At 53.7% G+C, this 23,293-nt stretch overlaps 6 protein-coding genes across 6 annotated transcripts; 5 read left to right on the plus strand and 1 right to left on the minus strand.

Moving 5' to 3' along the window:
- Positions 1-108: 108 nt before the first annotated feature.
- BDV59DRAFT_190968 (M13 family metallopeptidase) lies at positions 109-2,717 on the plus strand (the record flags this gene model as incomplete). The annotated part of the gene is made up of 6 exons (XM_073691836.1): positions 109-131; positions 184-422; positions 487-965; positions 1,033-2,131; positions 2,185-2,585; positions 2,640-2,717. The coding sequence occupies 6 exons, from the start codon at positions 109-111 to the stop codon at positions 2,715-2,717; spliced, it is 2,319 nt and encodes a 772-aa protein (XP_073551977.1).
- Positions 2,718-3,543: 826 nt separating this feature from the next.
- Positions 3,544-4,654, plus strand: BDV59DRAFT_170133 (uncharacterized protein). Its single transcript, XM_073688356.1, has one exon. The coding sequence runs from the start codon at positions 4,252-4,254 to the stop codon at positions 4,513-4,515; it is 264 nt and encodes an 87-aa protein (XP_073551978.1). The 5' UTR covers positions 3,544-4,251; the 3' UTR covers positions 4,516-4,654.
- Positions 4,655-4,794: 140 nt separating this feature from the next.
- Positions 4,795-10,472, plus strand: BDV59DRAFT_86499 (mitotic regulator LTE1). The gene is made up of 3 exons (XM_073697228.1): positions 4,795-5,570; positions 5,657-9,984; positions 10,046-10,472. The coding sequence occupies exons 1-3, from the start codon at positions 5,203-5,205 to the stop codon at positions 10,291-10,293; spliced, it is 4,944 nt and encodes a 1,647-aa protein (XP_073551979.1). The 5' UTR covers positions 4,795-5,202; the 3' UTR covers positions 10,294-10,472.
- Positions 10,473-10,643: 171 nt separating this feature from the next.
- Positions 10,644-13,665, plus strand: BDV59DRAFT_170137 (DIL and Ankyrin domain protein). Its single transcript, XM_073688357.1, has 4 exons — positions 10,644-10,956; positions 11,086-11,531; positions 11,595-11,999; positions 12,052-13,665. Exons 1-4 carry the CDS (start codon positions 10,758-10,760, stop codon positions 13,582-13,584), a joined length of 2,583 nt encoding a protein of 860 aa, XP_073551980.1. The 5' UTR covers positions 10,644-10,757; the 3' UTR covers positions 13,585-13,665.
- An 89-nt stretch (positions 13,666-13,754) lies between these two features.
- BDV59DRAFT_170139 (uncharacterized protein) lies at positions 13,755-15,878 on the plus strand. Its single transcript, XM_073688358.1, has one exon. The coding sequence runs from the start codon at positions 14,159-14,161 to the stop codon at positions 15,542-15,544; it is 1,386 nt and encodes a 461-aa protein (XP_073551981.1). The 5' UTR covers positions 13,755-14,158; the 3' UTR covers positions 15,545-15,878.
- A 3,768-nt stretch (positions 15,879-19,646) lies between these two features.
- BDV59DRAFT_86520 (putative TBC domain protein) lies at positions 19,647-22,760 on the minus strand. The gene is made up of 2 exons (XM_073697229.1): positions 20,403-22,760; positions 19,647-20,341 (listed from the first exon to the last, which is right to left on the minus strand). Exons 1-2 carry the CDS (start codon positions 22,608-22,610, stop codon positions 19,964-19,966), a joined length of 2,586 nt encoding a protein of 861 aa, XP_073551982.1. The 5' UTR covers positions 22,611-22,760; the 3' UTR covers positions 19,647-19,963.
- Between the last annotated feature and the right edge of the window lie 533 nt (positions 22,761-23,293).

A 23,293-nucleotide genomic window follows, 5' to 3' on the forward strand; every position in this document is an offset into this window, starting at 1 on the left:
AATATATACACTTTGTATATACTCTATATTGCCCTGGGTCTGAAGACAGATCCAGTTCGTTCATGCAGGTTCACTTCTGTTGATGGCAAACTAGATCTGCAGAGCAGCATGTTGAGCTCACCCCTTGCAAGGTCATTCCTCCTTGATGGTGCACATCTTCACACCAATTCTGACCCCGTACAGTAGTGAAGATGAATTTGAGAGCACCCGTCTTTTACAGCCGTCGACCCCTGAGCTCGAGAAACGCAGAGCTTTCTTCGAATACCTCGAAGATGGCCGTGCTGGCGACCTCGGCATTCAGAGCTTCTTGAGAAAGGCCGACCACAGGTACAGCAACTCATGGCGCTCCAAAGCTCGCTACGTTGCTTTTGCGATCCTATCGTTCGTCTGCGTGTCCTACTATTTCTGGACTATACTATCTGGTATTATCTTGACCCTGACCGGCTTGTCACCCGTGTTCTAACCACTGTTATGGTAATTTATCAGACAACCACTCCGAGACAGTCCCTCCCCACCCAGTGTCGACTTCCGTATGCGAATCGCCTGAATGTGTCCACGCTGCAAGCGAGATACTGTATAATCTCGACCCAAACTATGCCAACATCGACCCGTGTACCGATTTCGACCAGTACGTCTGTGGCGGATGGAGAGAACGGCATGATATGCGCCCGGATCAGGGGTCTATATTCGCAGGAACGCTCATGTCTGAAGCCTCACAGACGCGGCTTCGCCATCTGTTGGAATCTAGCAACCCCCCGGATGAGGCTAATTTCGCAAAACTAAAGGCCGCATACGATTCCTGCATGGATGAGAAGACAATAACCAAGCGAGGGAGTGAACCATTGGACAAACTCCTCGCCAGTCTTGATCAGACTTATTCCACAAGTGTGCCGTCTGTGCAAGGTTCGGCCACCAACCTGACTGATGCTGTCTTGTTCTTGATGGAGTCGGGTGTGGAGGCTCTAGTATCATCATACGTTGGTGTAAGTGCCTTATTTCTACATGTATATTTGTTATATGCTAACTCTGTAGGCTGATGATCGCGCCCCGGACTCGGTTGCCATCTTTGTCAACCCTCTCCTCGAGATTGGACTTCCCGCAAGGGAGTATTATAATGACACAAAAACAGTTGAGGAATATACTGCGGTCCTGGAGCAGGTGCTCGGTCGTTTTGTTAGCGGCGAAGCAAAGCACCGATTGAGTGATGTTGTCGCCTTTGAAGGAAAGATGGCCGATGTGACGCCGGACACCCAAAGCCAGGAAGACGTGACTAAATCATACAACCCGCATAGTATCGAGGAAACGCGGTCAATGCTGCCTCAATTCGATGTGTCTAAGATAATCTCCGCTTTGGCGCCGCCGGATTTCAAGACTGAGCGCTTGATCTTGGGTTCCCCATCTTATATGAAGTCCCTGTCGACTATCCTGAGCGAGACGTCGAGGGAGACCCTCCAGCTCTTCTTCAAATGGAAGATCATCCAGGAATACGCCCCCTACATCGAGGATACAAAGATCCAGCCTATTCGTGAATTCAACAACAAGATTGCAGGAAAGGATCCAAAGGCTACCGAAGACCGATGGCGAAAATGCATTCGCTCATTGGATAGTGACCTTGGCTGGATACTGAGCCGGTTCTACGTGCTCGATGCATTCTCCGAAGAAGCGAAGAACCTCGGCGATAAAATCGTGTCAGACATCAAAGAACGATTTGTGTATACACTGGGTGAGACGAAATGGATGTCCGCTGAAGTGAGGGACTTGGGCGTCAAGAAAGTTGGAAACATCGTGCAGAAGATTGGCTATCCCACCAGGAGCCCCAATGTCATGGATCCCGCAGACCTTGAAAACTATTACAAGGATCTAACCGTCTCAAGGGACTCGTTCTTTGACAACGCCTTGGCAGCCGCGCAGTTTGACCTCCACAGGGAGTGGTCGAAGTTGGGCAAACCGACGAACCGGGATGAATGGGATATGACTGCCCCGACGGTTAATGCCTACTACAACCCTCCTGGGAACGAGATTGTCTTCCCAGCTGGAATCATGCAACCGCCCACGTTTTATGGACCGTCTGCTCCTCTGTATCTGGCATACGGAGCATTCGGTGCTGTCAGTGGGCATGAACTTTCCCACGGTAAGTATCCGCAGAACAGTATGAAGAGAGATCTTGTCTGATAAGCTGTCTAGCATTTGACTCGACGGGGAGACACTATGATGAGATAGGGAACTACACCGACTGGTGGGATGAGAAGACGGTCGAAGGGTTTGAGGAGCGTGCGCAGTGCTTCGTGGACCAGTACTCTGAATTCACCGTTCCCGGCGAGGGCTCTGAACCCCTGCACGTGAATGGACGCCTCACGCTTGGTGAGAACATTGCCGACGCTGGTGGTATCGGCGCCGCGTTCCATGCCTGGAAGAAGCGCGAGGAGGCAACGCCAGACCCTCAGCTACCCGGACTGTCCAATTTCACCAAAGAGCAGCTCTTCTTCGTCTCCTACGCAAATTGGTGGTGCGGTAAATCCACCCTCGAGGCCGCCCGGGAGGCTATCTACAACGATCCCCATGCGCCCAAAGCGGCGAGAATTCTGGTGAGAAACTTGACCTCAAAAGCATCCGGGGAACTGGGCTAACAGGAGGTGTAGGGAACGATGGCGAACTCCAGAGAGTTTAGAGAAGCCTTTGATTGTCCGACCAAAAAACCCGTCTGCAAGCTCTGGTAGCCGGAATAAGCAGGGGTGCTTAATTATAATGCATAGCACAATGGCGATAAGTACTGGAACAACTTTTATGTTGGTTTTTTGAGCCAACTGATGCAATGGAATCGGCGTTACTGTAGCGGTGTGGGCGATCCTTACCTGTGTACAGTCGAACGGCTGGTTGCAGGATTCTCCCTGAGCGCTTTGCTGTTCAAGAAATCAACATCCTTACCAATGCAAGTTGCCTGGAATTGTATCGTAGATCATGCAGGTGATGAGTCGTCGCTGTTACACAGGTGGCATAGGACAAAGCCTAGGTCAGGAACTGGATGGAACATGGCACATGGTGTTATTGTATCATTTGCTAGAACAGCACGATATTTCCGTTTCAGTACCCTCGCTCATTGATTGATTGATCTATACATTTCTGGCAGCCCCTCCGCTAAGCCTTGCATATGTCATCCAATCAACTTATACAGGCGCGGGGAGACGGAAGACAAGCCGCAATGCGAGGAGAACCGCAGTTGTCGCCGCAAGGGATCTGCTTTTACATGTCGGGGTTGACATGAGACATGCTGCAATGTCGCTCTTCCGCGGGCGTTCTGACTTGCCAGAGCCGGACCACTGTGGAGGCTTGTTGCATAATGCATCACGGGGAATTCCCTTTCTCACTATTGGATTAGGTGGGGCTGAGTCATGTACTTTGCTCTGTCGCTCGTACTTCTCGCGAGTAATGGTCAATTTTCTCATTTCTCCTGGCCAAGTCCGGGATGCAAAATAGGATCGAATCCGCGAACCGACCTGCGATGAACATGATGATGCCCGGCGCGGGCGACGCAGCGGGTCAAGAGCTCCCTATCAGCACCATCAGCTCGATCACTAAATTAGCGGCCAGCGCCCTCCATCAATCAGCGACCCTACCGCGGACCCGCCACAACGGCCTTGAAGGATAAGCCCCAGAATTGCTGAGGTTGGTAAAACTAGCTCATTCCTTCGGCTGGCATAATTAGGAGGTGGTGACCTGCCGGTGTCTCTGGAGTGGCACTTAACGGCTCCCGAGGGATTAGCGTCTTCGGTCCCTAGGCATGCATTTTCCAATATACCACCAATCGTGGACGGCGTAGGACGTATGATTTTTCTTTTTCAGCCGCCCCCCTTTTACGGAGATACGAGTCTGCCGTGTTGAACATACGGCCACACGTACGGCGGGCTGGGGATGTGCGAAATCCTGTTGATCATTTGATTTCTTGGATTTCCCCGGTATTCCCTGTTAGACTTGATCCGCTTAGTCGCCCTTCGTAGTATCTTTCCTTCGGCTCGGGGTCCAGCAGATGTATGCTGCCCGGAAGGCTGGTTGACTGAAGGGGCTCTTCATCCCCTGTAATGTGCAGAAAAGGAGGGAGAAAAAGGGCATGGTCGGTATGGAGTACTGCATATGGTGATAGAAATTTGGCTTTACCGATAGAATGGGCCTCACGGTTTCCAGGATCTGGTCTGAATTTAGGGATGTGATGTATCAATTTTCCGGCGCGATGTACCGACACCGAAAAGGTATCTGATGGAAGATGGATCACCCAGCAGCAGGTGCGATTATTTGATGGATCGCGGTGGACTCCATGCTGGGTCCATGACGAGGACCGCTATATTGATTATCCACGGATTATCCACGGTATGGTATGGCATGATAAGAGCCCTTCCAAGAATCCGATGCGTCGTGCCCCCCCTCTCTCCGGTTATTTTAGGCGGTAGACTAAGATTTACCTGTGGATGTCGGATTTTCCACGATCTGGAGAGGGAGATCGACCCTCAGCTGACCGACTAGCAGAAGTAGTCAGATGGGGCATATGGCCACATCCGGAGCACGTAGGGCACGACGAGGCTGGCGCTGATGCTGTACTGTCGAACTTTTCTCTCAGGAGAACAACATACGATGTTATTTCGAGTAGATAGAAGCGAACCATGGGACGGATGAACGGGGTTCCCGTGGGTGCGAGGGAAAACAAACCGACTCCATCGTTCCTCCAGTCCCGCGCTGTTGGGTCCCGTTCCTCTTGAGCGTTAGCGTCACCCGCGCGAGCTCTTTTCTCTCCACCGGCTCTTCATCTTCTGACTACGTATTCTTCCTGTCCTTACGCCATACTGCGTACGTTTCTCTGTCGACTCGGAGAATTTCCTCCTGGTCTAGTTTGTCTTTCTCACCATTCTTCGAGCTATCCATTCTCCTCCTCCCCCTGCAAATCTTCCCGTGTCAACAAACCCTCCCCATGTCGCATCTGCGTCGCCCTCTCTGCCTCAGCGCCTAATCTCTGCAAATCCTGCGCAACTCGGTCATGTCGTGTCGCAAGCACGGACTGCGATCCCAGCCAAGGCTGTCAATCCATCTTAATTCCATCTAGCTTGCCTCGCAACAACCCGCGTCGTCACATTCCTTCCAGACCCTGGATCTCTCGTGAAACCTTCCAGGCTCAGTGCCTGTCAATTCTCGTCGCCTGTTCCCACGCTACGAATCATGGACCCTCGTTCTCCCCCCGAGACGCTCGCTCGGAACCACATTCGCACGCAGACCCTCGACCGGGACCCTAACGCGATCCCTCCGGCCGCCCCCGAGCCTCAATATGTGACGTCGACCCTTCGGCGCGCCCACACCGTGGCACAGGGGAAGGACATGGGTGAAAAGTCTCGTAGCGGAGAGAAGACGGCTAGGGAACGCATGGTCACGTCGCTCCTCCGAGTGAAAAGCAGTCAGGAGGCCCTCCGAAAGCGCTCGCTCAAGCGGTTCGACGTTCCACCGTCAACGCGTGATGCGCTTGTCGGGGCAAGGGAACCAAACCATTTTACTGTGGGAAATGTGGGCCAGAACGGGAAGATTTTCCTGAGGTACGATCAGCTAGCTCCTCATGACCTGGAGCGGTGACATGAATGCCGTGGGCCTCGACCGGACCAGCTAACCTATCCTCTCCCAGGCCGATTCGAAATCTGTCGCTCAAGGGTCCTCGCCTTCCACCCTCTACTTCGTTCGCGGACCAATTGCCAGGCGATCACCTTCACCCGGTTAGACCTGGCGGCCGTCTTGGGAACGAACCTTCGCGATGGTCCAATTCGCAGCTCTCCGAGCTCCGTCCAGAGCTTATCCCCGAAGAGAACTGCGAGGATGGTGGCTCCGTCTACGCAGAGTCGATGCGCTCTGGGTACCATGGCTCTCATCCTCGAATGCTTCAGAGAGCCCATTCGTTTTCTACCATCTCCGAGCAACGCTCGGCCTCGCGCGCAGGCCACCACGGGGAATACCGTATCTTGATTGACCGACCCGACGATAGGCCGAAATCTGCCGGGTCTTCACGGCCTGCGTTCGACGTCCCTATCCCGAGTCACCATCTGGGCTTGCCTCTCTTCAGTGCCGAGACTGGCACCTTTCTGCACAGCTCCATTTACTCGAGAACATCACAATCCGAAAACTTTCGGGCCTCGCCGCTTTTCCGAGAGAATTGGAACAGTAGTCCGATTCCCGATTCTTTCATCGGTAATCCAGATCGACCTTCTTTCGCTCAGTCGGTATTTCCAACCACAGCCGCCGTGGAATTGCCCCAGGGGTCTGCCGTAGGCGGAAAACCGGTCCTCTATGACCTGAAGGAGCCAATTCAGCCGGCGATCTTCGATGCTTTAACGTCGGAGATGGACAATAGTGCAGTTGTCCGTTACACTTTTGGGACCAAGGAAATCAGCGCCGCCACACCCGCTCGTATAGTCGCGCAGATATCTTCCGAATCGTTCATGGACTATGAACTGGTGTCGGATTTTTTCCTCACCTTCCGTTCCTATCTCTCCATTTCCAACCTCCTTGCCCTTTTACTCGCTCGACTAGAATGGGCGATCAATCGCCTGCAGGACGATGGGCGGATAATCCGCATCCGCACCTTTGCAGCTCTCCGTCACTGGATTTTGAATTATTTCGTCGATGATTTTATCCCAAATTACGACATCCGGGTCCGTTTCTGCGACACGATTAATGGCATGTACAGTGATGTCAAAGCCCGAGAAGAAGGCGGCACGAGCGATTTGAAGATCCTTATTGATCTCAAACGCTGCTGGTTTGGGAAGTGCTCGGCCTACTGGAACGTTCAAGATCAACATATTGCGTACCAGAATCCGGATCATGCCATTGTCCCTGGCGGAGATGAAACGATAGACGCAAGGCCCGGTGACGAACAACACCTTGCTCGGACCGGAACTGGCCAAGAGACCAGTGTCGGAAATTCTGAACGCCAGCAAACCGGTCAGCATGATCGTAACCATTCTTCGGCAACAGCCAAGAGCATGCCCATATCAGCAGAGAGTGACAACAGCATCCAGCCTACTTCCTGTTCACTTCCGCCCAAATCCCCCAAACGTCTCTCGATGCCCTTCCCTAATCAAAAGGCACCCCACCTCGTACCTCTCATGACATCCAAGCTGCCCACCTCCCAAGACCTGCCTTCTTTATCACCAGCTATCTCCAAACGCCACCCGTTCCATAGCCATGCACACAAACGGAGTGGCAGTTTTTCCGACTCTGTGCGAGACGACAGAGCTCCATTGTCGCTATTGAAACTCGACAATCAGGCTTCGGCGCAAGAAGAGATCAATCTCGGGAGCCTGATCCGCGGTGAGCTCTATCCTCCAGCTGAATCATACATGACCATGATGGCGCCCCCATCGCCTCCGTTGCCATCAGCCCCGAACTCCCCTGCTTTAGATCACCGAAGCAACTCGGATCAATTGACGAAGCCAACAAGTTCGGGTTCGGGCGTGAAGAAGACAATCATTGGATCTATCCGACGCGCCCTTAACAGCAGACATGCAGGCACCAGCACATCCCCGCGCAATACCACGACGGCGGATGCTCCACAAATGCGAGGGAAGACGTCGGCCTTACCCAGTAACATTGCCTTTGGGTCTGACTCTTACCGGGATCGAAAGGCTGCGGCCACGATGAAGCGGCCCGCCAGGTTTGACGTCCTCTGTGACAAAGCTCTGCAGCAATATCGTCACGCGACCGCCGATTCAGCTGATTGTAGCCCTATCGAGGGGAACCTTACTCCCCGTGTGTCAGCCCAGCAAGGGTTCTGCCGAGATACGGATGACACAGGGCGTCCCACACATGGGCAGTCGAGAATTAGGAGCCAATTAACCGCGGGAAGCGAATCAATCGTCATCGTAGACGATACTGGTTTGCGGCAACCCCTTGGTTCCGGTGCCCTTGGTGCAAATCCTCCGGCCACTGCAAGGGCGCCTTTTCGTTCGCCATCCCAGCGATCCACTCTTGCTGGTGACGAGTATTCTCTGCCGATTTACTACGACGAAGCCGGTTCAAGATCTCCAAGGCGGATTTCTCAGTTACTGCGGCCACCTGGCCCCTGGACGTCTCGCAGATCCATATCCGTAGAACGCGGGCCCGCTTCCTGGAAACGGACTTCACAGTCGCTTCGTCTCCGCAAATACGCGTCCTTCCAGAGCGGAATCTCTCGACAGCGCCTGGAAGCTCCGGACGAAGCGAATGGTGCCATTGCAGATCAGAGTTCGCAGGACTCAGACAAACCGGCGGGGCCAACCCTTCGGAGGCGCCCGGGTGGTGACCTGCGTCAAATGCGGGATGGCCTTGGGTTGGAGTCGCGTCCATATTCTGGCTCCTATGTGTCTGGCTACCGTAGCTCGGTCCCGGAGAGTACAATCTCCCGTCAAAGAGATCTCACTTCCAGGCCACAGACTAGTCTTGTTCCCCCTAACCCTCGGTTTTCACTTATCCAAACACACTCGTCGCAGAATCTGCGTCGTTCGTTTGAAGCCGCGATTGCACAATTCGCCCAAATACCCGATGATGACGATGGCGGCATTGAGTCGACCTTGTTGAAGCTTGAAGGAAAGTGGAAGGGGGCGACTTGTGAATCGGAGGACCCGCAGGCTAGCGCCCAGGCACGCGGGGGCGCTGCTCGCGAGCAGGAAATGTTCTACCGTGGCAGTCATCTTGCTGAGAGCTCTTCGGACCCAAGCTCCCAGAGACGGCAAACGCTTGCTGACAATCTCACCTATTCCCAAGTACGAGGGCGGATAGTGCCACACCGACCATATTCAGCGTCAATTGCAGAGACAGAAGAGTCTTATAGCTCTATTCCGCTGTTGGAGCGAGGCCTGAGCGACGAATCCATGAAGAAGCCGAGGATGAGCTGGGGTAATTCTTACCAAGACGGTACTCCTCAAGTGCATGTACGCGAGGTTTCGGAGCAAGACACGTCAGAGGTTGGGTCATCTCACCCATCTATCGATGTAGTAAGGGAGACTGAGAGTCTGAAATGCATTCCCCGGGGGTCAACCGTTCCTGTTCAGGGACCCCGACTGCGACCATCCAACAACCGGGCCAGTCGCCTATCAGGCCTCTCGTCCGAACTGTCGGTCGACTTTATTGATCCACAAGAAGCCCTAGACCAACGGCTGTCGATAGACACCCGGAGTCTGAGTGAATCGTCGCTTGGGATCCCACCTCACCCTCTTGCACACCCTCCCTCTCCTCCAATGACCATCCAAAACACCCGCTCTATCGCCTCATGTGCAACGCCTTTGAACCCGGAACTCTTCCAATCCCAGCCTTTGACGCCGGACCCCTCTCCCCGACACAGAGAGCTGGCGCAAGGAGATAATGCTCGGGAAATCGATGTACGGAATTTCTCGGGTGATATTCTGTCGCGGTCTGAAATCGACCGGCAACAGCAAAACGCGAAGAAGTCTCACGGGCCCGATCACGTCCCCTTTGTCCTTTCCTGTGAATCGCAGACTCTCGCGCAGCAGTTGACCGTGGTTGAAATAGCTGCGCTGAGTGAAGTGGATTGGCGGGACTTGGTGGACATGCGGTGGAACAATGGGTCCCTCTCGGCCCTGAGCTGGGTGCAGTTTCTCATGGAGGAGGAACGTCGCGGTATCGACTTGGTAGTTGGGCGGTTCAATCTGATGGTCAAGTGGGTTTTGTCGGAGATCATCCTCACGCAGGACATCCATGAACGGGCTCGGACGGTGACGAAATTTATTCATACGGCGGCCCATGCGAGAAGAATCTGCAACTATGCGACGATGCTGCAGATTGCCATTGCGTTGTCTTCGACCGACTGCTCTCGATTGCAGAAGACCTGGGCACTCGTGTCGCCCGACGACCGACGACTGCTGAAGGACATGGAGTTGCTTATCCAACCGGTGCGGAACTTCCACGACCTTCGCGTCGAGATGGAGACGGCAAGCGTTCAGGAGGGATGTATCCCTTTCGTCGGTGAGTTTTGGCCCTGTCACGTAAAGTTGCTGGAGTCGATAGAACTGACATGGAGGTACAGGGCTTTATGTGCATGATCTTACATATAACGCACAGAAACCAGCACAGGTGGCCGCCCGCAACGGCGAGCCCCTGATCAACTTTGAGCGGTATCGCACGGCCGCGAAGATTGTCAAGAGCCTGCTTCGGCTCATCGACGCGAGCACCAAGTACCGGTTTGAGCCGGTGCAGGGCATCATTGAGCGCTGTCTTTGGATAGCGTCCCTTTCGGAAGACCAGATCCAGAGCCGCAGCAAGCTGCTTGACTGAGAGTGGCCCTTGTCGTGGGGAGCCGTTTTTCTTTTTGCAATCGTTTCTATAATACCCTCTGATCTTAATACCCATGTCTTGTGATGTACAATAGACCAGCATCTGTCTATGTTCGCTCCTTCAGCGGGAATCTTGTTTAGTGTTGGATATTGGTTTGATTATAGCGATGCATACGATGCGAATTGATTACTATAAATTATCAGTCTGCGTGGAGGAACCGAGGGAGTAGAAGTAATTAAACAGTGTTGTTCCAGGTGGGTGGAGCTGCATCAGTGGCATTCCTGAGCTGCCCCATTCCGGCTTCCTTTTCTCTTTCTCGTTCTTCCTCCTCCGACTTTCTCTCTCCCCACCATCACCACCCCGCTGAAGGAAGACCGTAGGCTTCCTCCATGGAGCTCATACTGTCTCCCTGTGCTCCTCTCCGTCTCTTCGTTGGTTCATGACCTTCTTGATTAGCTGTCCCTATGGATTCCACCGCTTCCCCCCGCGGGGCTTCTTCCCCCGACGAGCTCGACCGCAATGACGCCAGTGACCCCAATCTCACCGACCTCCCTCACGATCAGCGCCCCGGGGCTCTTCCGGACGATCTGCCCAAGTCCCTGGACGACCGTCGCTCCACACACTTCATCCCGCAAGAAACAGAGATGTACGATGCCTGGCAAGGTTCGTTCGTTCCGTCTCCCCGCTCCCCTCCCCTCTCCTCCCTGCACGGTCGCGCAGTCTGCACTACACGCGACAGGCTGGAGAGCTCCCTCAGAACTCTGTCAAGCTGACCGCATGCGTCCCGTCCAGGTCAGTCCCAATTCCTCACGACCCCCGTGGCGGCGAAACCGCTCAGCTTCAGCCTCGCCCTGGACGACCACACGCACGACGACGAACACAGTCTCCAGGCCCAGTACGGCCGCGGGCTCGGGACGGCCGCTGCCGATGACGACAACGAGTCGACCGTCACCGCCCGGTTGGAGGACAGCGATGCCCGATTGATGGAGATGCTGGCGGCGCAGGCGGCCCATCGCGAGGTGGAGTCGTTAGGGGCCGACGAGGACACCATTGCCACGGACGAGAAGCTGCCCGAGTCCGAGAAGAAGGATATCCTACAGCGGAGTCTGAACATGGCCGCAAGCAACGGCGACGTCGACCGCGTTCATAAACTGGTGCAGGGGAAGGCGAAGGACTACGTCGATGTGAATATGCCCGACGAGGAGGGAACCGTGCCCTTGATCTACGCGAGCTGCTTTGTGCGTCTTATCTCCCAGCCTGGTGGATGGTGGAGTGAAGCTAACGAATCTCCCCCCGTGTAGGGCCATCTGGATGTCGTCTCGGCGCTTCTTGACGCCGGCGCCAATGTCGACCAGCAGGATCGCAACCAGTGGAGCGCGTTGATGTGGGCCATGACGAACCGTCACAAGACCATCGCGAAGATTCTGCTCGACCATGGCGCGTCCCCGGATATCAAGTCGACCTCGGGGGGTACGGCGTTTGACTTTGCGCAGCCCGGCAGCGAGATCTCGGAATATTTACATGAGAATGGGTATAGCTTTGGGCCTAGCGCTATCGAGGATGACTTCTATGATTCTGGGTTCAGTCACGGCCGGTTTGAGGAGGAGATTGCGGAGAATGAGATGAAGCGGCGGATGATGATGGAGGAGAGCGCGATCAACCTGGAGGTGGACTTGTCGAGCCTGGGGCTCGATGAGAAGTTTGACGTGAGTGACGTGATTAATATGGACGGCGGTCGATACTGACCGTTTCTGACAGCAGTCTCTGGATGAGGAATTGGAGGAAGACCAGCAGGAGTTTGTCTGGGACCGATGCCTCAACGATCAGATGTTCGTCTTCCAGGATCACGAATTGGAGCGGATTCTGGACATCATTATCACCAATATGACCCCCCAACGATCGCCGTCGCAGAAGCCGGTCCCTGCGAATCTCCTCTTCCTCAGTGCGCGCTACGCCCATTACCATGCCAGTCCTGAACTGCTGGCGACGCTGTTGGTGTCCGCGACGGACAAGATCAACGACGTCGTCGAGCGGCATCAATGGGATATGACGATCCTTGCATTCTGGATGTCGAACGCAACATTACTCCTACACTACTTGAAAAAGGACGGCGGCTTGGTGGAGTCGACGGTCGAGTTCCAACTCCACCTGGCCGAACTCATCAATGAGATATTTATTCTGATTATTCGCGATGCGGAGCGCCGGATGAACAAGGTTTTGGATGCGGCCATGCTGGATCATGAGACCATCCCGGGCCTGGAGGACGTGCATTTCCAGAACGAGTGGAAGCTGTTCCGGTCCAAGGCCAAAGCGAAGGCTCCTGAGCCCGCGGAAAAGCGCTTTCGACCGCCTTCCCCCCGGCGCCGGGCGCAGGTGTCTCCCCGCAACATCACCTCTCTCCTCTCGTCGACGCTCTTTGTGCTCGACCTCTACGATGTGCACTCGGTCATCACGACGCAGATCCTCTCGCAGCTCTTTTACTGGCTGGGTGCGGAGCTCTTCAACCGGATCATGACGACCAAACGATACCTGGCCCGGACGAAGGCGATGCAGATCCGCATGAACGTGTCTACGCTGGAGGATTGGGCGCGCAACAACAACCGGCAGCCGGAACACTATGAGAACGGATCGACGACGTGCACGGGCGAGAGTACGATCGACGCTGCTCGGAAACATCTGGCGCCGGTGATCCAGCTGCTGCAATGGCTGCAGTGCTTTTCGTCGCTGGGTGAGGACTTCGAGTCCCTGGTGACAACGCTGCTGCAGCTGCAGCAGTTGACCCCAGCCCAGCTGCTGCACGCGGTGAAGTCGTACCGGCCGGAGGTGGGCGAAAAGGGGCTGACGAAGCCGGCGATGAAGTTTTTGATCGATCTGCAGCGCGACCCGGAGCTTCTCTACCGGGAACATGCGAAATTGACTGGGGCGAAGGCGACGGCATCGGCGCAGGAGGCGTCAGCGACGACGACAGACGAACGGCCCCAAACCCCGCAGGCAACGGCGTCCGCCACCGAGACCCCGGCGGAGGCACCTGGCACGCCTGAAGCGTCCACCGCCCGGACGTCTATCTCTGTTGCGTCCCCAGGGTCAGTGGCCGGGTCAGCGTTGGAGCGAAATGGAGGCAACGGGATCTTCCTGGATCCGTCGTTGACGCTACCCTTCTCCCTGCCGACGAGCACGGACATGTTGATTAGTTACGGGGCGGGATGGGGAGGCACGAATCGAGAACGGGCGCGCAAGTATATCCCGACGGTGCCGGCGGAGGTGCTGAGTCGATTTGACCGGGACAGCTGAGGAGGATGAGGGGGTGGAGGGAACAGTTGGGCGATATACCCTTTGTTGTATATACAGATTACCTTATGCAGGCATATGAAGTACGTTTATTCTGTCGCCGGGGGGCGGAGACGATTAATTGCAGGGGAACCGACTCAGCCACAAATGAGATGAAACCGGGCAGGGCGTCTAGCTGAAACACGGGGTTCATTTCGCACGGGTTACTCTCTTGATCCAGAGGATCTATCTATACTCCACTCCGCTAGGCACCATCGTTTCTCCTGCGCTCTTCCATCGTGATCTCGTCGGTCCGGCCCGCCTGCAGAGTGATACATATGCGTATCCTCCGTCTATACTCCGTACTTACTTACCCAGGGACATACTACTTCTGCCCGAAACAGACGCTCTAGCCCGCTTTGGCGAGTTTAGGCGCAGAACCGCCACGGTGTCTCCTGCCCCATTGCGCTAGTCTGCATTTCCCCTTTGGGCAATTTCTCGTCTGCATACCATCAGTCTCATCTTCTACTTCTCTCTCTTCTTCTCTCCTCCCTCTCCCTCCCTCTCTCTCCCTCCCCCCTTCTCCCCACCATGCGTCATGCTCCCTCCCCCCCATGATCCTCCCTCCGTTCCCACTCCCCGGCCCTCCCCGCCTCCATCTGGGCCTTCTCCTCCCCTCCCCTCTATGGACTTCGCGCACGCCGCTCTCCCTCCTCCATCCTCTCTGGCCTTGCCTCCGCCGGACGTCGGCTTCGCTCCCTTCACCACCATGAATCAGTCTCTCCCGCCCCCGCCGCCCCAACGACACCCGTCCGACCCTTCCTTCTCCTCCTGGCTCGAATCCAAGACCGAAGAGGACCGCCGCAAGCAGGAGGAAGAGAAGACCCGACAGGAAGCCCTGCGCCTGGAACAGCGGAAGATCGAGCAGAGTATGCTCCGCGATTCCTTGCAGGCCGGCGTCCCGCCGCATATGATTCCGCTGATCTTCGCCGGCATCAGTCAAGGCGGCGTGCCTCAATGTGTACTAGAATTGACCCAACAATACATGCCTCAGCAACTTCCCCAGGGGCCCCGTGGCCCAGGCACTCCTCTGATGAACCCTTCTCATCCGCCTCCTCCACGGCGCGTCCCTCACGCCCGTCACGACTCTCGTTCTCTTCCTCCCAATCCATATGCGGCTGCTCCCCCCGCACAACCGTCCGTCCCCGGTCCCGGCGTGCTTCTATCGCAACCCCTCCATCCCCCGGGGACCTCGCCCACGACGACCTCCCTCAGTAGGCCCCCTCTGCCCGGTAACCCCGCGGATCCTAGGCCCCCCGGTGCAGCCCGAGTCACGAACCCCAGTGAGGCGCATGCACCGCCCCCGCCGCCGTCAATCAATCTGAGCAATGTGCAATATGCCCCGGGTTCGTCCGTCCCATCAGCCCAACAACATCCGTCCAATCGATCCGATGTTCCACCGCGCCAGTCCCCGCCATCCCTATACTTCCACCACTGGATCCCCCCGAACCAATCCCATCCGCCTCCCTCGGGAAGATCCCACCACGACCCATCATCCACCACGCAGGCCCGTCGTTCAGAGTATCAGAGCCCTCCAGCCCCAGGCCGGAAACGAAAATCCGCCGGTTCGCATCCCCCGCCGCCACTCCCCTCCTCCCGTCCGCCGGAGACCTTCCGTTCCTCTCAATCCTCCCGTCCAGATTCCCCGCAACAGACGGAGCATCCGCCGCGTCCTCGCCAGCACAGTGACACAGAAACCGGCGCTCCAGGGCCCGTACCCGCAGAGGACTCAACTGCAGACCGGAGGCCAGACCGCAATCCCCCGTTGCCTCATCCACCCGTGCACTCGCGCTACACCTCGAGTATCGACACCGCCCCGCGTGACTCCGATCTCGATAGTAGCCCCGGGCCGTCACCCACCACGCGAACGCACTCCAACCAGTCGAGTCGCGAAGCGGCCCGTCCGACGGGTCCCACTTCATAGGATTGAGAAAAATCCTCCCTTCAATTTTCGCCATCTTGCATAGACACACGGTTGCCCAAAAGCTGCGCTTTGGGATCTGATCCGAACTTAGACGATGTCATGAGGCTCACGCCTATCCCCCAGAACGTGGGGTACTTCCCCGCTTGCGAGCACGAGCTTGCTCCTTCAATCTGTCTATCCTTTTTTGCCTTTCCTTTGGTCTCTTCTTCATGGATCTCCTTCGATGTTTATATTGCTTTGCCTGGCCGGTCCGGGTGCGGTTTTCCGGTAGCTGGTATACCGGCAAGATATGTACATAGATTGATACCACTGTTTACAAAATTGGAAATGTCCATGTCGATCAGCGTCTACTGCGTATGTAGGCAGTATGATCTGCAGTGTAGTCTCGGAATCCTACAGGATGCATACGCCATACGCCGTAGATCGCGGCAAGGGCTACCTTCGTTGTGCTTTAATAGAACAGAGCTTAGTATCTTTAGTGACATTCTTGTCTAACATCACTGCTGAGCACCAGGTGCCAAAGACAACAGGTAAATGAAGCCCCTTGGGGTTGTATTCACCATATCAGGTTGATTATGGAATCCTCAATTTGACAGTCGGAGCTACCAGATCTGAGTATAAATTCCCTCTCGCTGGCTCTGCCCTAGAGAACATGCTTTTGTTACACTAAACCATCAATCCCGAGTCGAACGTTAACATCTGCCAACATAGATCCTTCGCCAATTTCAACAGTATGCTTCCTTCACTCACCGAAAATTTTTTTTTCTTTCTTTCCTTCCTTCTTTTTCATCTTCTACCATCAGCTAGAAAAGTTAGTGCAGAATTGCCAAAAATGTAACATCTGCCCGACAGCAACAAACCCTCCAATTGCAGGTACGAAAAGAACAGAAAGGACGGCGACATCAAAGGCCAAGTACCACAGTGGATAATTTTTAGCAGCAGCATGATAAGCATCTTCGCTTTTTTCGGTGTCATGAGCCAAGGCGTCAAACTTCTTCAGTCTTTTTCGCAGACGGTATGCACGCACAAAAGGAAGAAGTATGCCGTTGAGACACGCTGAAGCAGGCCAAAGTGTAGTCCAAACCTGTTGAGCGAGTGTGCTTTTCCCTTTGCGGTATTTAGTCCAAAATGCAGTGACCACAAATGGAACTGCCATGAGTATGAGACAAATAACCCCGGTCAGAGCAACAAGGCTATTGCCGAACTCCCTGGAACTATCAGATTCGAATGGACTGCAGGCAGGGATGATGATATTATAGGAATCACTTCCAAGTCTTTGCTCCGAGTGGGTAACCTCCAGACTGCATCGGCCCTTGCACTTCCTAAACCTGCCACTAGCATATATTGGGTGCCCGCCATCATGGAACTCATACCGAGACCCATACTCTAGGCTCCCAACTACGCCGTCGAACTGTGCACCGTGCCCTTCAGCCTCATACATCTCTTTTGATCTCACAAGGTACAACGTAGGATAACTTGGAGTGATCACATTTGCGACTAGATTCACCACGGACATCACAAGATAGGGAATGACTGTAAGGCTAAACGCAGCAAATCCAAAGTATTCTCGCTGCTCATTCTGGGCTCTGAGCAGTGTAGAGGACGCAAATACTGTTTGGGTCACAGAAAGGATGGCTTTTGGTAAGTTATAAGAAGAAGATATCTTGACAGATCGCCGCCCATTCAATTCGCCTGAAGGATAAAGTTAGTATGTCGCAGTACTGCGCGGATGGGTATCTCACTTCTGCGCTGTCTATTGCCATACTGCATATATTCTGGTTCACGGTTCGCCCGCACCTTTGCCTGTGACGGCAATACTGCAACAGTATATTCCTTTGGCAGGTTCCGCACTCCATGAACATATCGTATCCGTCCTACTTCAGGTACCGACATCGGCGAATCACGTAATAATTTTGTCGACAAACGTGGAATTATATCACCGATCGTGATTCCTCTGTTTGGCACAGGCATTAGGGATTATCGACCTGTTTAGTCTTGATGCAAAGGACGTGACCTACCCAGCAGCGCTTCGTTCGCCATTGCTGGTGCTGTTGTCACTCGCCTGGGATCCTGTAGAATATCTCATTTCCTGAAGACTGAACGAACTAGCCGAAGACGTGGGTTCACTTTCTCTGGACTCTTGAGGCTCAAGGATTATTTTCTCCAGTTGTTGATCGTCGGCCGGTTCCCACAGCGGCGAGCGCACTATCACGCAGAGTGCTCCAACCCGACCTGCAATTAGCAAATCGTCGTCTTCTTGACAGACTTGCTCATTCTTCTTCATCCATCTCCTCAAACGGAGCCACAATAAGGACTGCACTGTTCCCTCTACACCCCTCCAAACTGCGGAGTATGGGAGGAAAAGAGCATCCAGGAAATTTATGGTATTAACAAACGTGCGTTCGCCTGGCAGCGATCGCACAGTACCAGCATTGGCCAAATAATTTATCAAGTAGAATAAGATATACTGGTGCCATTTGTATGCTGAACAAATGGTGCCGCCACGCTGAATGACGTTGTCAGGAACTGTGATATTTTTTAAAGCTGCAACCAGCGGACTCAAAAGGCTTAGTCCTTGGAGTTGTAAGATGTGATCCATACTAATCAAGAGGTTTTGGAGAACGATGATGCTTTTTCGTTATTAATAGCAAGAAGCAATACTATTACTTGTGTAACAAGATAATGGCTATCTAGAACTATATATAATAGCATATTGACGTAGGTCGTGTAACCACACCTCGCAGCACAGATTCATCTAGGTTCCTTTATCCTCTCAGTCAGTCAAGGTAAGCTTTTGCCACCGGGGTAGTGATACAATCTAGAGCTTTACGGGCCTTGTATATACTAGATGACGGTCTAGCTTTCCCGCAGAAGTAATTGCTGGAAATGTATTGGGTCGGGATTTACGATGTTGATATCCGCCAGGAGGTGTTGAAAATGACGTAGCCGGTGCCGAAGATTTTGACCGGCCTTCAACTTTGCTGAATGATAGTTAACTATACAAATCAGATTAAATGACAACGCAAGCCTTAGTTAGGATATATTTTTGATCGTGGTAATTCCTGTAAGTCAGTAGTATCCGTACGGGCTAGACCAACAACTTCAATGAGCTTGGCTGGATTACTTTCAGCCCCGAAATGAGAACTTTTCTATTCTCTGAATCTTCACAGGAACAACTATGGATGAAAAATACCAAGGGAAATAGCACTGTTTCAACATCACTCGCCACTGAAATTTACGGCCAGTAGGAAAACTGTACAAATTTAGCTCTTTGAGTGACAAAAAAATGACATCTTCAGCCAGGTGGTTGTATGATTCCCATATTGTCTAGAAGCTATAGTTAATTTGGTTTGTTTTGGTTAATTTAAACGTGGAGTGTCCAGGCTGTTGAAGAATCTCTGTCTAGCGAATAAATGGAAGTTCCCCTACCAGGTTATCGTACTTATTCATGTTGATCCACTGTACATTGATTAGTTAGGAAAACACTTAAAACCAAGGCTTTAGTGTAACCATACAAGCGTTGGGGTATTAACCTATTATGGACATGCATTGATTTTATCTCTTAGTGACAGAAAAGGGCAGCGAGCGGCGATCACCAGAACAAACAGGGAAAACGGCGAGTCGAAGAAACCGAGTAGGTCTAAGTATGTATATCATTACAGGCCCTAATACTAAATTACAGCGGACAAACAACCCCACCCAATGTCCGAGGCCAAGTCTACTCATGGAGAAGCGAAGCAATAGCCACAAAAGTGAAACAGGCAAAACGAATGGACAGGCAACCATGGCAGCAGGATAATAAAAATAATAATCAAAAGAACGGGGTATCAGGATCAAAAGCTTCCTCCGTAGAGAAAGTGGTATATAAGACTGACGCACAAATATGCATAAAGGGCCCAAAGGCGAGAAAGAGAAAGGAAGAGTGGACGCAAGGAAAAGCGGCAGTGAAGTGATCGTAGTGTGGATGAAAATATCATGTTGGCGCGTAACATGGCGTGCTCCGATCTCCCAGAAGGAACATGGTAGTGTTATTAGGTAGTATGTCTTTGCATCAGGCCCAATGATGCCCGGCTCATCGGCATTGCGAAAGCGTCATCGTTATACCCGTTCGTGATCAGGAAGAAGTCCACTCAATCTTGCTCGACTGATGTCGAGATTGGCTTCTGGTCGCATTGTTTCGTAATGCGAGAGCCGCCAACGAAGTAACAAGAGTAATAATATAGGTAAGAATTATAAAGTCAAGGCAAAGCGCGTGGAAGGGATATCGTAAGAAGCCAACCTCGGCCCCAGGTCATCAACAATTCGTGCAGGGATATCGTCCATCAGCCCTGGAGGACAGAATATGTCCCCGCATGAGCACGAACCAAGAAGATTAAGGTATAGAATTCGAATTATAAAAGTGAAAATGAGGAAGATTCCTCAATCTTTATGGAACTTTTTCCGTCGGTGGACTTTCCACTCGGCTTTGGCGACGCGCATGAAGAGCTCTACGTCTCTGATCGGAACCCAGCTGGTCAGGACCTTCATGGCGTTCTCGAAGTCTGATTCGAGAATGATCTCTCGCATACCGTCGATGAGAGCTGCTGATGTCGCATGCAGAACGTCAAAGCCTTTGCCGAAAGTACTCATAGGTGCTTCCGGGTCGACGCTCTTCCCATTCAGGTGGAAGTCGAGGGGGTCTCCCAAAAGCATGAACACATCCCATACGCGAAGCTGTGCCGGGAATGGGATCGAGTAGTTGAAAAGGGTCAGATACCAGCGAGTGCCATATGCAGTCGGCGGAATCCCAAGTTCATTCTGTTATTCGACCATTAGTGCCTGTAGTTGTAGGAAGGCAGAGCTTGCGAAGGTAACGTACCAGTTTGGCGGCAACTTCTCCTCCCGCCAGCCAATCGTTCTCAAAATCTCCCAGTGCCTCCATCAGGCCTGAGAACCCGGACTGATATAGCCGTTCCAATCCTCGTACCTGCCATAGCCGAACAAGCATGATGAATGCATGTTCTTCGTCATAGTACGCAAGTAGCGTTGCGGCAAGGGCCGCCATGCCCTGAACATATCCAGTGTCGGGGAAGTACAAGGACATCGCATGAAGCACACGAAACAATAACCGTTGTCCACCCCGGTAGCGGCGACGGAACATAATATGGCTCGTTATAGTTCTAGGCACGTCAATGTCGATCTGGACATCGTCGGGGGACGAGACGAGTTGGAACTCATGGAAAGCTTCGATGAGATCCTCCTCAGGCGGACTGTTGTTACGTCGTTTGGCACTCGCCTCCAGGAACGAGTACCAGGCCGTAGCTCTCCACCGATCCGGAATCCCCTTCCAGGTGCGTTCTATGAGTTTCGAGCTGTGCGTATCGAACTCAAAGGTCATGCCTCCGCCGTCTTTGCTCTTTTTCGTTGGCTTGGCCATCTTCGTCCACTTATCCTCGCGTTCCCACTCCTTCCTCTTCGCTGCGCGGGCAGCCGGGGTGTCGATTTTATCAAGATCCTCTGGCAGTGTAAGCATATCCGCTGCCTCATCTTTGAATCGACGGTCACGATTGTGAGGTAGGAAGTTGGTTGCTTGGCGGAACCTTGATGTCGACCTTCGCAGCGTTGCACTATATGTGCTTTGCGACGACGACGGGCGCATCGACTGCTCGGACATCTTCCTCGTCGGTGATCGGCCAGCGAACGACCGGTTGCTTGCTAGAGCGGAGGGCGGTCGAATGATATGTTTCCGGCGGGGTGTCTCTGCGGCCAATAGCAAGCTTGTCGACACACGCTGGATCGGGCTCTGTTCTATGCCTTCGATCAAATTCGAAGTAGGAGTCCGAATGAACCCGTATCGATCCACATCCCCGGCCTGGATGTTTTGCCAGTATTCTATACCACCAGCCAGCTCGCTGGTGTCCCGTTTGTTTGCAGTGCTGTCGGCATCAATAGATGACACCGCGCTCTTGGATTCTGCGCCAGATACGCTCAAGCCAGACAGGCGGGATGTTTCTGTGCTTGGTGGCGCAGTTTCTTCCCATAGCACACCCTCCTCTATGGCCATCGCTTGCGCCACCTCGCTATCCGTCACATTCTCATCCCCCTTCTCATACATCAACCTGACGCGACGTGACAGCATGTCCTCGTCCGCGGATATAGCCCGGCTTGCAATAGTGCTGTTTCGGACACGAAGCGACGCCCTGGCCTTCGGGTGTCTTGGGGGCGGCTCCAAGGCTTCTGTTGAGGTAACACTCGGCTCTTGAGGAGGCACGGGCGACGAATGTAGTGTATCCTTCTCAGTGTCCTTTTCGCTCTGTTGTTCTGCCTGCGAGATGTCTTCTTCCGGTGGCGGCGCGGGTGGGGTTGATGACGATTTTCGTTGGAGTTGTTCTAGCGATTGTCGCTGTTGCTGTCCCTCTTCCTCGTCTTGCTGTAGTTGCAATTGCAACTGTTGTTTCTGCTCGTCCTTGATGAGACTCCCACGCTTGGAGAACCTCATCGATTGTGGACCCAGGCCATCAAGAGAACTAGTGGGGATATCCAAGGAGATCCCATTGAAAGGGGCCTCGATCTGAGGCACGGGTGGCGGAGCATCCGCTTTTCTATCAAACTCTGCTGATCGCTTGGGCCGCAGACCAAATTTCCGTTCTGACCATCTAGATCCCGGGCGAGATCCCGGACGAGACGCCGGGCGCGAGCCGGGGCCAGATCCCGTGTCATTCACAATAATGCTCGGTATGCTACGCCGCGACCGTAGACTAGCTCCGGAATTCGTTGTGTCCAACTGGGACAGGCGCGGGTTGTGAGCGACGTCCATCGCACTAGACAGATCCAGACCAGAGTCGAGTTTGCCATCCTGTCGCGCGCTTTTCGACCTATTATCCCCTGGGTAACTGGATGAAAGAGTCGTCGGGATTGATTTAGAGTCGGACTCGAACGAAGAATCGACTGGAGCGGATACTGAGGCTGATCGGATTCCGACAGGGGCGGACGTCGCAAAGGGATCTTCGTGCGCAATGGGCTGGAGGTGCGACTCGGGATCGGGCATCACGACGGGGATAATGGAGGCGGATCGCTCATCGCCCATTATCCTGGCATGACTTGGGAGGGTATGGTTTGGGAGGGGAAATGTAGCTAAGAGATGTCTTTTCTTTGGAGGAGGGCGACTGGTTATGGAGGCGAACAGGGGGCGATCGGGTTCCCACAGGGCGGTAGAGCGGGGGGAGGGCGCCTGGAGCAGCGAAGGAATGGAGTAGCACGGCCGTAGTTTGGCTCAGTAGCAAGCGGAATGACCGTGTTCAGGAGAAGCCCAATAAGGATGGTAGACAAAGGAGCGACGTTGACGAAGTGGGTAGACCTCCGAAGCAGCAGATCATGACCGCCTTCAATGGCGAAAGGGAAAAAAATTGGGAAGAAGAGGAGAGGCGACCTGGACCGCGGCACCCTGGAAGCTTGGCGCACCGGTGACAAGCTTCTTGAATGGGAGGAATGTAGGGAGAAATGTTGGGTGCAGCAGAGTATGTATGAGGCGTGGGAGTTGTTGAAATGGGACAAGTACTAGCGACGACCGTTAGCCCGAGAAAAAGACAGACCCAACGGAGATCCTTCTTCGTTTTCTCCCCTTCTCGGTGCCTGAATCTCTTATAATAGGAAGATGACAGGAATTCCAATCTTGACGGACCAGTTCCCAAGGGATCACGAAGGGGGGAAAAGTGGGAGGGGCCACAGTTGAGATCCACCAGGGCTCCGAGGAGTGCGTTCACAGGTGCA

This window comes from Aspergillus ambiguus (assembly GCF_047715705.1).
Source record: "Aspergillus ambiguus strain CBS 117.58 unplaced genomic scaffold BDV59scaffold_3, whole genome shotgun sequence".
Lineage (NCBI taxonomy): Eukaryota > Fungi > Ascomycota > Eurotiomycetes > Eurotiales > Aspergillaceae > Aspergillus > Aspergillus ambiguus.

Bases quoted from the DNA above. Each gene is read 5' to 3' on its own strand.
- BDV59DRAFT_86499 (XM_073697228.1), top strand. From the start codon at position 5,203: ATGGACCCTCGTTCTCCCCCCGAGACGCTCGCTCGGAACCACATTCGC. The intron at 5,571-5,656 runs GTACGATCAGCT...ATCCTCTCCCAG, and splicing joins AACGGGAAGATTTTCCTGAG to GCCGATTCGAAATCTGTCGC. The intron at 9,985-10,045 runs GTGAGTTTTGGC...ATGGAGGTACAG, and splicing joins GGGATGTATCCCTTTCGTCG to GGCTTTATGTGCATGATCTT.
- BDV59DRAFT_86520 (XM_073697229.1), bottom strand. From the start codon at position 22,610: ATGGGCGATGAGCGATCCGCCTCCATTATCCCCGTCGTGATGCCCGAT. The intron at 20,342-20,402 runs GTACGTTACCTT...GTCGAATAACAG, and splicing joins GAGAAGTTGCCGCCAAACTG to AATGAACTTGGGATTCCGCC.
- BDV59DRAFT_170133 (XM_073688356.1), top strand. From the start codon at position 4,252: ATGGAAGATGGATCACCCAGCAGCAGGTGCGATTATTTGATGGATCGC.
- BDV59DRAFT_170137 (XM_073688357.1), top strand. From the start codon at position 10,758: ATGGATTCCACCGCTTCCCCCCGCGGGGCTTCTTCCCCCGACGAGCTC. The intron at 10,957-11,085 runs GTTCGTTCGTTC...CGTCCCGTCCAG, and splicing joins GATGTACGATGCCTGGCAAG to GTCAGTCCCAATTCCTCACG. The intron at 11,532-11,594 runs GTGCGTCTTATC...CCCCCCGTGTAG, and splicing joins TGATCTACGCGAGCTGCTTT to GGCCATCTGGATGTCGTCTC.
- BDV59DRAFT_170139 (XM_073688358.1), top strand. From the start codon at position 14,159: ATGCTCCCTCCCCCCCATGATCCTCCCTCCGTTCCCACTCCCCGGCCC.